The sequence below is a fragment of the Gossypium arboreum genome, chromosome 2 (genome assembly GCF_025698485.1).
Source record: "Gossypium arboreum isolate Shixiya-1 chromosome 2, ASM2569848v2, whole genome shotgun sequence".
In the NCBI taxonomy this organism is placed as follows: domain Eukaryota; kingdom Viridiplantae; phylum Streptophyta; class Magnoliopsida; order Malvales; family Malvaceae; genus Gossypium; species Gossypium arboreum.
Window position 1 is genome coordinate 115,084,737 of NC_069071.1, and position 13,954 is coordinate 115,098,690.

General features: G+C 35.5%; 1 protein-coding gene across 1 annotated transcript; it reads left to right on the top strand.

The window, feature by feature from the left end:
* The first annotated feature begins 778 nt into the window (after positions 1-778).
* Positions 779-13,892, top strand: LOC108466933 (isoleucine--tRNA ligase, cytoplasmic). The gene is made up of 27 exons (XM_017767316.2): positions 779-1,615; positions 1,697-1,762; positions 1,930-2,073; positions 2,399-2,616; positions 3,101-3,266; positions 4,298-4,411; positions 4,709-4,806; positions 5,827-5,905; positions 6,114-6,272; positions 6,810-6,899; positions 7,164-7,297; positions 7,701-7,860; positions 8,005-8,088; positions 8,210-8,422; positions 8,850-8,975; positions 9,090-9,227; positions 9,440-9,543; positions 9,634-9,697; positions 10,169-10,257; positions 10,390-10,531; positions 10,851-10,914; positions 11,024-11,091; positions 11,324-11,446; positions 12,233-12,298; positions 12,743-12,854; positions 13,307-13,398; positions 13,501-13,892. The coding sequence occupies exons 1-27, from the start codon at positions 1,082-1,084 to the stop codon at positions 13,606-13,608; spliced, it is 3,555 nt and encodes a 1,184-aa protein (XP_017622805.1). The 5' UTR covers positions 779-1,081; the 3' UTR covers positions 13,609-13,892.
* Positions 13,893-13,954: the final 62 nt, after the last annotated feature.

A 13,954-nucleotide genomic window follows, 5' to 3' on the forward strand; every position in this document is an offset into this window, starting at 1 on the left:
AACCTCATTTAATTAGTTGACTTCTATGGAATGTTTTGTATGCATTTGCCACGGGTTTAAATTCAGGGCCCGCGACATATACGTGTGTGATAAAAATTTCAATTTATTATATGTTATTTTAAACACAAATTTATATTCTAAATTTGTATTTACAGATGCATACATGTGTGATAAGATTTTTAGATTCTTTTATATTATTTTTGAGTATTAGAATCTAACCAATGAAATAGGTATATGGTAACCATTAAATCCAATCATTTACAATCAAGATAATTGAGCCACAATCGAGATAAATGAACCACACCCAACCTAAAGATGGAGGCCATAAATAATCTAACCAAAATAGCCATGATCGATTTAGAACATGAAGAAGAAAAATAATTCTTACCGATTGATAGAATGGAGTTAATAGCCTTGACCCAATGTTATAGTTCTATTTTAAAAGATGCATAAATTACATCCGATGTCATTAAACTTTTAATTACTCAACTTTAAAAGTTATAATATGGTAAATCAGCTATTCGAAAATTTTTATTGTTGTATGACATTTTTGTTTATATTGTATGCATCAATTAAAAATTCTTATTTTCATTCTTTTCTATAATTTTTCTTTTATAAAACAACTTTTAATATGATGAATATATGAACTTAAATTTAAAAAATTTTATTTTTTAAACTGATCATCAAATCGACTTAGATGCAAGATATGTTATTATTATCAACGTAGACTGCTCCATCATATTAATTGCTAAATTACTGTTTGGGTGCAGTTGGCTAAGCGGATTGAAAAAACATAATTCCCCAATAACATAAATATTAAAACTTAAAATTTACTAGTAATTTATTTACTTATGCTCAAAAGATATCAGTTTCAACACATGGATGATAACAAAACTTAACCTAAAGTCATAAACCTTGTATACCAAAAAGGAGTCATAAACCTTGAAAAAAAACCAGAGGCAGAGGGTTGTTTGCCCTGCTCTTAATCTCATCTATATCAGTACTCCGCCTCCACCTTTCCGCCCCAATACACACACAAAAAAGACCCAGCAAAAAGCTCTCAAAGAAGAAGAAGAATCAAATGGAGGAGGTGTGCGAGGGAAAGGACTTCTCCTTCCCTTCCCAAGAGGAGCACATACTATCATACTGGTCCCAAATAGATGCCTTCAAGGGTCAGCTGGCTCGCACCCAAAACTTGCCTGAATACATCTTTTATGACGGTCCACCCTTCGCCACCGGTCTCCCTCATTATGGCCACATCCTCGCTGGCACCATTAAAGATATTGTCACTCGCTTCCAGTCTATGACTGGACATCATGTCACCCGCCGTTTTGGTTGGGACTGCCATGGTCTCCCCGTAGAGAACGAAATCGACCGCAAGCTCGGAATTAAGCGCCGCGATCAAATTCTGGAGATGGGTATCGATAAGTACAATGAGGAATGCAGGAGTATAGTCACTAGGTATGTCGAGGAGTGGGAGACTATCATTACCAGGACTGGGCGTTGGATCGATTTCAAAAATGATTATAAGACCATGGACTTGAAGTTTATGGAGTCCGTGTGGTGGGTTTTTGCTCAGCTTTACCAAAAGGGACTTATCTATAAAGGATTTAAGGTCTGGTTACAATTAAAACCCAGTTTCTGTCGCCTTTGCTTCCTTCACAATTTCTTTATTAAAAAGTTTGTTGTCCTGTAGGTCATGCCTTATAGTACTGGGTGCAAGACCCCGCTGTCTAATTTTGAAGCTGGTGAGAACTACAAGGTATTTACTTGGTTTTAGTGTCACTCTAGTTATTTTTACTCAAGTTCCTATAACAATTTGGTCTATTAGTTCTCTGATGACCTTTCTGAAATGCTCCAAGTACAATTCAGATACTTGTTTTTCAGCCCTTTTACTCCAACTATGTCTAACAACACTTCATTGTGCAGCTTGTGCCTGATCCTGAAATAATGGTGGCTTTCCCCATAGTTGGTGATCCAGATAACGCTGCTTTCGTGGCTTGGACAACAACACCATGGACCCTTCCTAGTAATCTTGCACTTTGTGTCAACGCAAATTTTGTCTATGTAAAGGTTCGTTGCCCTTCACTTGTTACTTATTTAGGTCATCAGCATGAGATGGTCTAGTTGTTTATCATGTCATTTCTACTGCATTTGGGGTTGAAGCAATGCGTAGTCTTAGTTTTAGATCATACATGACGCTGTATCGCTTGTTAGTTTGTTACCTGATCCCACCCAACAAATCTGCTTCTCCATCATGCTTCCCATAGTCATTTTACATTGCTCTTAATTGCTTAGAACTCATAGTGTATGAAAATTTTACGTTGGCGTGCCTGCATGCAAAACACAGAGATGACATCCTTCCTAAAGAAATATGGGTTATGTAATTAAATTTCAGGTTCGCAATAAGTACTCTGGAAAAATCTATGTGGTTGCTGAGTCAAGGTTGTCTGAGCTTCCAACTGAGAAACCAAAGCCAAATGCTGCTAATGGGCCTTCTGGTGATTCCAAGAAATCTAAGAGCAAAGGATCTTCTGGTGAAAAGACTAAAGATTCTGCAGCAGATTCCTTTGAAGTTTTAGAAAAATTTTCTGGGGCTTCACTAGTGGGGAAAAAGTGAGTATTCATGCTTATGGTTATCTGTTCTTGGTCCTAGTTGACTATAAAAGAACTTTATATTGATTATCCTAGCAGTTCTTTTTGGGATTTATATTGGTAATATCAAACTTGTGTTTGGAATTATGATGTATATTTTCACCTTTCTATCATCTGGAGTTGTTTGTTTTGAGGACACCAAATAACTTGGGAATCATTAAGAGGTGGTCTCTAGTTTGATGCAACTTGGTTCATATGCCAATGATTCCCATCTGGGTGATATCTAGACTACTGTCTTTATAGCTACTGGTCTTCATAAGTAGGAATGGAGTGCAGCGTGTCAATGTTTTTTATCTGCATCATTAAGTGATGTATAATTGGCTGCCAGTTATGATCTCTCTAGAGAACATTAAAATTTGTGACTGGCTCTTGAGATATTTAAAATTGGTTTGAGTCTAGACAAGCTTCTTTGTAGTAGGATACTAAGAGGATGCATATGTTGCAGGTATGAACCATTGTTCAACTACTTCTTGGAGTTCTCAGATGCCGCTTTTAGGGTGATTGCTGACAATTATGTGACAGATGACAGTGGTACTGGAATTGTACACTGTGCTCCTGCATTTGGTGAAGACGATTACCGAGTTTGCATTGGGAATCAAATAATCAATAAGGTTTGCCCTAATTACTTTATCTGAATGTATTAATTTTTAGATGTACGTTTAGACTTGATATTTTGACATATAGGTTGTTACATGTTGCATGAATTTTCATTTGGTGTTCATGCCTTTATAATGTTCTTGCTTGATGGTTTTTGTGTAACTAATACGTTTTCGTTATGAACTTTCTTCTCTGGTTGTCCATTGAACATGAGAAGCAGATGAATAACATTTGCTTCTGGAACTACAAGATCCATTCATTCTTTTCACATTGATAGTCAAAATTTCATATGGGTTAATATAACGTTGAGGAAAGAAAAAATATTTCTTTTGCCCTTTCCAGGTGATTGAAAAATAAAGATATAGTTAATACATTCAAGATAATTGCATATTCAAAATACCTTTTGTATTCATACTATTTCATCAGAACCGGGATGCGGCATGGTACCAGAGGATGAATTGGGCAGTTCCAAAAAGATTTCATTCTTGAACAAAAATCTATTTTCTTGGATTCTAAACATATTGTATCCTTTGTTGGCTGCATTTGATGTTGGAATATAGGATTTGCTCATTTACTAATCAGTGCCTAAGTCTGATGCCTAAGAAAGGTTAAGTTCTAGAGAAAGTTGGAGAGAGCTGCAGCTTGCACATTGTCTATCACAAATGTAATTTAAAAGGTTAAGTTCTAGAGAAAGTTGGAGAGAGCTGCAGGTTGCACATTGTCTATCACAAATGTAATTTAACTTCTGAGGAATTTATGTCCTTGAGGCAGGAATGCTCATTAATTCTCCTTCATCAGTTTGAATACATTTGCTGATGCTCTGTCACCTGTTGTTTCCTTTTATCGCAAACACATCTTGTTATTTATTGTGTTTTTGAAATTTAGTGGATAAATCAAAGCATTAGTTTCATTTCTTTTATTCGCTATATCTGTTTGCTCTTTTTATGTGAATTGAACTAATTTCCATGCTTTTATCATGTTTGCTTCCTCAGATCAATACAACCCTTCAGTATATACCATTTATTTATCTATTTTTGCCTTGTAGGGTGAGAATCTGATTGTAGCAGTTGATGATGATGGTTGCTTTACTGGCAAAATTACTGATTTTAGTGGATGTTATGTTAAGGATGCTGATAAGGATATTATTGAAGCATTGAAGGTCAGATTGATGCAAAATTATATCTTATTGAAAGAAAAGAGGAAAACCGCTGAGCATCTATCCCCAACTTGAGATAATTGTTTATTACCAATTTGGGAGCTCCTATACTTTGTTGACAGCTCCATGCAAATTTAAAGCTAGCGATGATAGTTTTTATTACCATTACAAGCCAAAAAAGCAAAATTTTAAAAGAAAGAAAGAATCTAGTTGTTATGTCCTAAAATTTGTTTCTTACTATGTTTTATACTTTCTTTTCTTTCTCCTTGAACTTCATCAATCTTCTTCTTTATTTCCCAGGCAAAAGGCAGGCTTGTTAAGCAGGGAACCTTTACACATTCTTATCCGTTTTGTTGGAGATCTGATACTCCTCTTATTTATAGAGCTGTTCCAAGCTGGTATGTTTGGTTTTATCACTCTTATTCCGAAAGATTAAGAACCTTAGTTTATAGCTTTGCTAAATAAAGATACAAGTTATACACAAGCAAACTTTATTTTACCCTTCTTTAATGACTGTTTTTCATGCATTTTCTCTAATATTTTTGCCAAAAACAACTCAGATATTAATTTCAGTTGTTGGCTCATTTAATTATCAATTCTCTTGATGGTAATATAGTCAAATACATTGAGAGGAAATGCTAATATATTGATCAAATTTGAACATTCCAATGTCTGCTTACCTTGCTGTGAGAAAGTTGCTTTACGCATGTGCTTTTGGTTGACTTGATTCTTCTGGAATCATTACAGACAAGTCATATGCTTGTAAATCCCTTGAGGGGCATTAGTTGACAAAGGGTGTATCATGGAGAAATTGTTTATCAAATTAAGCTCATGAAAGTTGAATTGTATCTGTGCTGTATATGTAGTTCGTCGTTAGAAGTTCTTCTAAGTTGAAATGAATTATTAGTTTCAATAAGTGGAAGGTTATCCTATAAATGGTTTTTGACTGCTATGTTAGTTTGTGCTTAAATAAGCAACTTTGAGTTGGTGTAAGCATTGAAGAGTAGGCTGCAGGCTTTGATGGTTTATGAATGCTGCATTTTTGCTTTGCCTTCCTCGACAAGGTTTGATGTTCTGTAAATTGAGACACGAGCAAAGAAATCATTTAACGGTGATCCCCGTCTTGGAAAAGTTCTGTAGACTTTGAAGGATTTACAGTTTTGGTTGCATGATTTCCACATACTTCATTTGGTGAATGTAGGCATCTTAAATTTGCTTTCCACTACAAAGCTCATGCTTTTTTACCTTATATAGTTGGCCATTAGTTAACTGGTTTGTTTGCCCATCTCTACATTGTGTATTTACCTATTAAAGGAGATTTTGATAATGCACAAGGATTCTGGAAACCATGCTTTTACTTCCTTGCTTTCATTTTCTGCTGCATTCTAGTTGTGTAAGTCATGTATCATATGTTTTAGGTTTGTGCGGGTGGAACAACTGAAAGAGCAATTATTAGATAACAACAAACAGACCTACTGGGTACCTGATTATGTGAAGGTTAGATGACTTTCTTCACTGCCTGTTGATGTTATTATGTTTTTACTTGAAGCTCTTTTCAATTTATCTGGTGTTCATTCTGTTTGCATGGGTCTGGATTTAGCCCAATGAAAAGCTTGAGCAATGCCTTAGAGGCAGATAAAATAATTTATCTTCTATTCATGGTTCTTTCAGAATGTCATATTCTCTGTGTTTTGCCATTTTACAGGATAAACGTTTTCACAATTGGCTGGAAAATGCAAGAGACTGGGCTATTAGTCGAAGTAGATTTTGGGGCACTCCCATTCCTGTGTGGATTAGTGAGGATGGTGAGGAAGTAATAGTCATGGATTCTGTTGAAAAACTCGAAAGGCTTTCTGGTGCTAAGGTTTGACTTTTTCTTACTTTCCCATGTCTAAGATGTTACTCTTTAGGAAGGTAGATGTTGTTGGCCTCTATCTATTTTCTTTTGCCTCTATGCTTTCTACATTTGGTCCCCTTTTCTCCTTGTCTGGGGATTGTCGCGATAGATTTAAAACTTTTGTTCTTCCATTTCATTTATTTTTCACACAATGCGTAGGGGTCTATTTCAGTGCAGTCTTGACGAGTTAAGGACTGAATCCTTTGAGAGAGAAAATATGTTATTTTATTGATTGATCCTTGTGCCTTCAGTTTATGTAGTTAATTTTAAGTATTGTCTAAAATAATAAATGGATGATGGTTCTAGAGTTTGTGTCACTTTGCATCACTTCTGGCACCACTTTATTATTTTAGCTTTGGTATCAGGGTCCAGTAAATTTATCCTGTTTTCATTTGTTTACAATTGTTTCTTGGAAGTATTGCAGTGTGTACTTTTAGATTGCTATTGAAAATATCTGTGCCCAGCAATTTGTGGGTTTGTGCATAATTTAATTTATTATTTCAGGTCTTTGATCTCCATCGGCACAATATTGATCATATCACTATACCTTCTAGCCGTGGTCCAGAATTTGGTGTGCTACGACGCATAGATGATGTAAGGCTGCTGACTTTAGGTTCTTTTTATGCAAAGAGCTGTTATTATTAGTAACTATCAGATTCTATGTTGCTGATGTAGTGTCCAACCCCATCTTCGAATTTTTATCAATTTTAATTTTGAGCTGATTTCACATTGTTGGAGTTCTAAATTTCTAGACAGCTTCTGCTAAAAACCTTCATTTGTCAGATCTTTTTACTTTTTTGTGTTTATGCTTATCATCAGTCTTTTACTCTGTTCAATTATTCTGAATTATTTTTGCAGGTATTTGATTGTTGGTTTGAGAGTGGATCAATGCCTTATGCTTACATCCATTATCCATTTGAGAATGTTGAACTTTTTGAGAAAAATTTTCCTGGGCATTTTGTGGCTGAGGGATTGGATCAAACTCGTGGATGGTTTGTTCCCTACTGTTAGATCTGTTATTCATTATAATTACCAGATTTTGGAGTACATGTGGATTTAGCTGATCTTATGCACTTTTGACTGTTTTGCAAACCAAATGAGCAAGCCTTTTGAGTTGCTGAATTTTCTTGATGGCGGTTTAACTTTTTGTTTTAAAATTCTTTGACATGCATGATTAATGGTGAAGCATTTTGCATGGTCTTATAACCCTTTAAATTTTCTTTCGTTGGAAGTGGTATATAGGTGAGTGAAACAGTTTTGGAGTTTCGATTGCCATCTCATCCAGTTGGTCAAAAATTCAGTTGATAGCCTTTTTACTGAACATTGTTCTCTTCCTAGACTGACCTATTTCTTTTTAATTATTGTTTTCCTTTTATACTGCTTATACACTGTCAGGTTTTACACTCTTATGGTGTTGTCAACTGCATTATTTGGGAAACCTGCATTTAGAAATCTCATTTGCAACGGGCTTGTCCTTGCGGAAGATGGAAAGAAGATGAGTAAAAGATTGAAAAATTATCCTTCACCCATGGAAGTCATTAATGACTATGGGGCTGTAAGTCATTTTCTGTATACCCTTATTTTATCTTTTTCCTATTCACTACATTCGGGCCAGTTGCTTATTCTCGGTCTACATGTATTTTAGTTACACGAACTTTGTTTCATTCATCAACACATGTATCTTGTTTCAATTTTTCAGGATGCTTTACGATTGTACCTTATAAACTCCCCAGTTGTTCGGGCTGAAACCTTACGCTTTAAAAAAGATGGAGTCTTTGGTGTTGTGAGTATTTTCTGTGCATTGCTTGCTGTATACCAGCTCTTGCTTCTGAAAAGAGTTTTCGTGTTATGTTGCATGTTTCTGACATTCATTTTCTTATTCTGTTATCTTGATATCTGCCCAGGTCAAAGATGTCTTTCTCCCATGGTATAATGCGTATAGGTTCCTTGTTCAGAATGCTAAAAGACTCGAGTATGAGGGTTCTGCCCCATTTGTTCCTATTGCTGTCGCTGTTATTCAGAAGTCATCTAATGTGCTTGACCAATGGATAAACTCTGCAACTCAAAGTCTTGTTCATTTTGTTCGAGAGGAAATGGATGCATATCGACTTTATACGGTTCTGACTATAAACCAACACAACCTTTTGGAATTTCCTTACATCCATGTTGAAGATAAAACTTAAATATAATATTTAAGTCAGTTTGGAAAATTTGGCAACATTTTTCTATGTTTTGAAATAGAATTCACACTTTGGTTGCTTTTTTAGCGTTCAGAGTTGGCAGCAGCTTAGCAACTTTGACTGCCCATACCAGCTTTATAAGATTTAAGAAATGTGTATTACAATGTGATGAGATTGATACGATTAGGTAGATCTGATACTGATTCTATGATATTGTTATAACATACTTGTTTTTGGGAATAGCAGTACCATGGTACATTTGAGATATACCTTCTTTCAGTAGGTGCTATGCATTAGTTTTGTACATCTGTTATATTACACTGTAATAGAGCTGAAAGGAATATATGCGTGTATATTATGTTAGGTGGTGCCATATCTATTGAAGTTTCTTGACAACCTCACAAATATATATGTGAGATTCAACCGTAAGAGACTCAAAGGCCGTACTGGAGAGGAAGACTGCCGTATGGCACTCTCTACTCTTTATAATGTATGTACTATTATCTCATTTTCCTAGTGGCAATTTATTGCTAATATGTTATTATGTGTTCAGTAACAGTCATATAATTATTTGCATGCTTAGAAATTTGTACTATGGTTTTAGGTGCTTCTGACTTCATGTAAGGTTATGGCCCCCTTTACACCATTCTTCACTGAGGTTCTTTATCAAAACATGCGAAAAATCTGTGATGGAGCAGAGGAAAGCATCCATTATTGTAGTTTCCCTCAAGAAGAAGGAAAGGTATTGTTTATTTTTGTTGTAATTAGGCTAATATCGTTTGTTCTGTATAATTCATTAATGGTTTATTGGTCATTGCATGGACTTTGCTCCAAAATCTCTGTAGTTGAGCTTGTCTGAGAAAATAATTTATCTTCTTAATTATAAGGTAGTATATACTACTCTAAACTAATCATTTGGCTGCTTTGCTGAATTAAATGGCATTGCTATCTTAGAGGGGGGAGCGAATTGAAGAAAGTGTGGCCAGAATGATGAAGATAATTGACCTGGCCCGCAACATTCGCGAGCGTCACAACAAGCCTCTCAAAACACCTCTGAGGTCTGCTTATAAGCTGTCTCTTGCCTCGTATTTCTCTTATATGTTTCTTGTCTGTCTTACCTTCTTACCCATTCATTCTTTGTAATTTAGGGAGATGGTAGTTGTTCATCCGGATGAGGACTTTCTTGGTGACATAGTTGGCAAATTAAGAGAGGTGCATTGTGGAAACTTTAGTTCTTTTTCAGTTTCTAGTTTAATAAATGCCCCTTGCTCTACTTGTTATCTCTTTGTCATTCCTTGTTTGTCATTGTCTATACACAAAATTCATCAAGTTCTCAAAGTAGCATTTGAGGGTTTTTTTAAATAATCAAATGGGAAAAACGAGAAAGGGAAAACTAAAAGAGAAAGAAGCTTTCTGTGTGTAGATGATCCTTTAAGGAGGAATAGGAAGTGAGTCAAATGTATGTAAATTTTCCTGTAGCTTAATGGCAGTTAGGTTTCAATTTGATGCAATGGTAAGGTTAAATGCCTCCACTTAGGTTGACTTCCTTCTCTAATTACTTCTTTCTCCTTTGGGTTGTCCGCTGGTCTTGAAATAAGAATGTAGTGGTTGGGCAATATTTTCTATGACTTTTTGTATCTTATTTTCCTCATCTTCCCCTCCCCCCATCTTCTCTTACTGTAGTATGTACTGGAGGAGCTCAATATAAGGTCTCTTGTTACATGTAAAGACACTTTGAAGTATGCATCCATTCGCGCAGAGCCTGATTTTAGGTATGCAACTTATTATCTTATCAGCTCCTTTAATGTCCGCTTCCCCCTCCTGTCAATTGAGAGGAGCAGGAAAGGAGTATGGAACCACGTTCGTCTAATATTTATTGCTTTTTCTATTTTTTTTTTTTGCAGCGTATTAGGTAAGCGACTAGGAAAGGCTATGGGAGCTGTTGCCAAGGTAATCAAAGCCATGTCTCAGGAAGATATCTTAGCTCTTACGAAAGCTGGAGAGGTGACTATTGCTACACACTGTTTGAAGCTGACTGATATTAAGGTATGCCGACTTATGCTGGTATATGCAGGGTTGTTTTGCATAGTTTATTATTAAATTTAATTTAATGTATTTGTTAAAATCGTTTCCTCCGTCTCTTTTGTTTAGTCTTTATAGTGATGGCATCAATTTAAGTGATTAGCTGTATTTTAAACTTATGGGCTTTTATCTCTCTGTCTATACATTCTTGAATAAGAAGTTTAGGCTACTTTCTCTGGATTGCTTAAAGTTTTTACATAATTTGATGTGCTTTGCCAAGAATAGTGTTTTGGTAAATCCATGCTGAGTAAATAAATGTTTTATTTGTTTTGAAATTGTTCAGCTTGTGCGGGAATTTAAACATCCTGGTGGCATGACAGATAAAGAGATGGATGCAGCTGGAGATGGTGAGGATTATTAATGTTATTCTGATTGGTGATTTATTCCTATCATCTGTCCTTCCCATAAAGTGATGTTATGAAAATACATCAGTTTAAAATAATGTCTTTGTAATAGGTGATGTTTTGGTGGTTTTGGATATATGTCCTGATGAGTCATTGTTTGAAGCTGGTGTTGCACGTGAGGTAAATTAATCATCATGCTAATAACATATGAATTCTAATTCAAAAAGATGTATTACTTTTTCCTCTCAATTTTTTTTAATTAGCAATTGTGTTTGTGGAAGTATGGTGACCTATGTTGATCGATAATGCCATATTGCGGTTAACTAGGTTTGTTCTTTATTATGGAGGAAGCTAGTTGAAAGTTTTTGGTACTATTTCTGAGGCATTGGACATTTTAATTCAATTTTTGTAGGTGGTTAATAGAATTCAAAAATCACGAAAGAAAGCTGGCCTTGAGCCGACAGATATGGTGGAGGTCTACTTTGAGTCATTGGATGAAGACAAGTCAGTCATCCAGCAAGTTTTAAACTCACAGGTAAGTTTTGACCCCCCCAAAAAAAAAAAAAAAAAATCTAGCCAGGGATTTAGCTGTAGTTGCTAATTAATGACTGGCTAAACCCCTTGCCAGAGTTTTTGTTTGAATGCAGCTGTGTGTGCATCCGTGTACTTGTGCATAGGGAAGGCAACGGGGCGGGGTGGGGTGAATTTTTGCGCCCACCCCGAACCTTCAGGCATCCACCCCAACCTGACCCCGACTGTTAAAGAAAAAAAACTGCCCTGAACCCAAACCCTAAACTCAATAGGAGACCCGACTCCGACCTAACCTGAATTTAATTGTTTTATTTTTTATTTTGAAGCAAATGGAATTATTTTTTTAATTGTTTTATTTTTATTTTGAAGCAAATAAGTTTTTTTTTTTTTGAGTTTAGACTTAATATTTCTTTATTTATTGAAAGCAAAAACTTAATATATATATCAGTGGCATTTTTGTAAATATCCAGTGCAGGGCGGGGTGGATTTACCTCAAACCTGACCCTGACTCAACCTGACTATTTTTTTTCAAAATTCACCCTACCCAACCTGCCCTAAATCTGATTATTTTAGAAAAATCCGACCCTAATGGATCGGGTTGGGTCAGAACCCGTTGGATTTGGGTTTTTTTGGCCATCCCTACATGTGCATGATGGAGTTTTTGTATACTTCTATCATCTATTTGTGAAAGATTTTGCATTGTTTGACAGTGGTTGCAATGCCCAATTTCTCATAAGTCTTAATTTGCAGTGTGCTGTATATAATAGCTCAAGGTTGCATCTTGTTGCAGGAAAACTACATTAAGGATGCAATTGGATCTCCGTTGCTTTCCTCTGACATTATGCCTCTCCATGCAGTTAAGTTTGATCAGTTTGAGTTTGTGTATTAGCACCTTGAATTTTTTTTGATTTCATAGATTGACATGCAGCATCTCTTTTCCTAGGCTAGTATAATGAAATGCAGTAATTTGTTGTTTGTGTATTAGTGGAGTATGAAATTTTTTAATCCTGCCATCATTTCAAGATCCTATCTTATCAATAAATATTATACTCATAGATTTGTAGTAAAGCTGAAAACCGAGTGTTCCTTTTTCTCGTTGATAGGGTGCACTTATTCTTTAGTAGTTGCCTGCAGTTTTATAGGCAGTAATTGGTTTTATGTTGTTTCAACTGAGACCAAATCTTTAGTAGATAATACACCTTACTACATGCTTCTAGAACAATTGCGCTCTCTCCCCACCCTTCTTACCTCTTCATAATCCCATTATGGTTTACTTATTCTTACATAATAAAAATTGCAGGTGGTGCTTAGCGAAGAGATTTTCCATGGCATCTATAACATGTCATTTAAAATAAGCTTGGTCAGACCAGCCCTTGTTTTCAAAGCAAATTCTATTCTCAACTTATATGCAGGTTAGGCTGTGTTTTACAATATCATCTTTCATGCTACAAATGAATACATTGCAACTCAGCCACTCAGAACACTGTTTTGACAATTATAGTGTCAGATTATTTGGCTGTATTGCAATTTTGATTTCTTTTGAACTATACATCTTCCATTAGGTCATATTTTGATTTCTTTTGAAAATAGTCTCAGATTGCTTGTCCAAGGTTGTGGTTATTCTCCCAAATTCAAACTAAAATTTATTGTATTGAATATGATATAAATAAAGCATATATGCTAATGACAATTGAGCTGTGCTTGACGCTTAAATGGTTTGATCAAGGCTAGGCTAGGCTAGGCTCATTAAAAAGATATAGCTTTTCAAGCTCTTTACAGTTGCTGCATGTAATATGGTGTTAGCAAACTGAAATGTTGTATTCTCGTGTCTTATTCTATGTTATCGAATTATTGATGGTTGTAGGAAATTCTAAATTTGCACAAGGCCTGCAGATTTACCTTCTGTCAAGGGACCATTCCTGTTTGAAGTCGGAGTTTCAGCTTGGCCGTGGCAAGGTTCGATTTGGTTTGCTTGTGATAAAAAATATATGGTTTGACTCTAGTATGGGTTGGTCAGCCTCAATTGAATGTCTAGTCTGGTTTTGTGTTGTGTTGCAGATAAAGGTTGATTGCATTGAGAACTTGCCCGCAGTGGAAGTGAAGCTGGGAGAACATGTCTTCTTGACAGTGGGTGATTACTATTTGACAGAACGGAAGAGCCATTGACTATATGTTCTAATAATCTGTGCCTCCGACTGAGCACAGAGGATAAAATCCAGTTTACAGAAAATCAAAGAGTCAAGAGCTGGACAGATATGATACTTACAGATGAGATAGTTAAGAGAGGAAAATGTTTCATATTTTAAAAAACTAGCAATCTTTTTGGCATCTAATTGTTGTGAAGAAATCTAGATTCAGTTTCTATTTATAGCCATTTGGGAGTATGGTTGCTCAATTCTGTAGAAAAATTTTGTTACGATTATCATTATGTTTACGGTTGGTTTGTGTGACTTCTTTCTAATTGCCTTTAATTTAACCAATAGTTTAATAATATTTTAAAACAAAATAACAA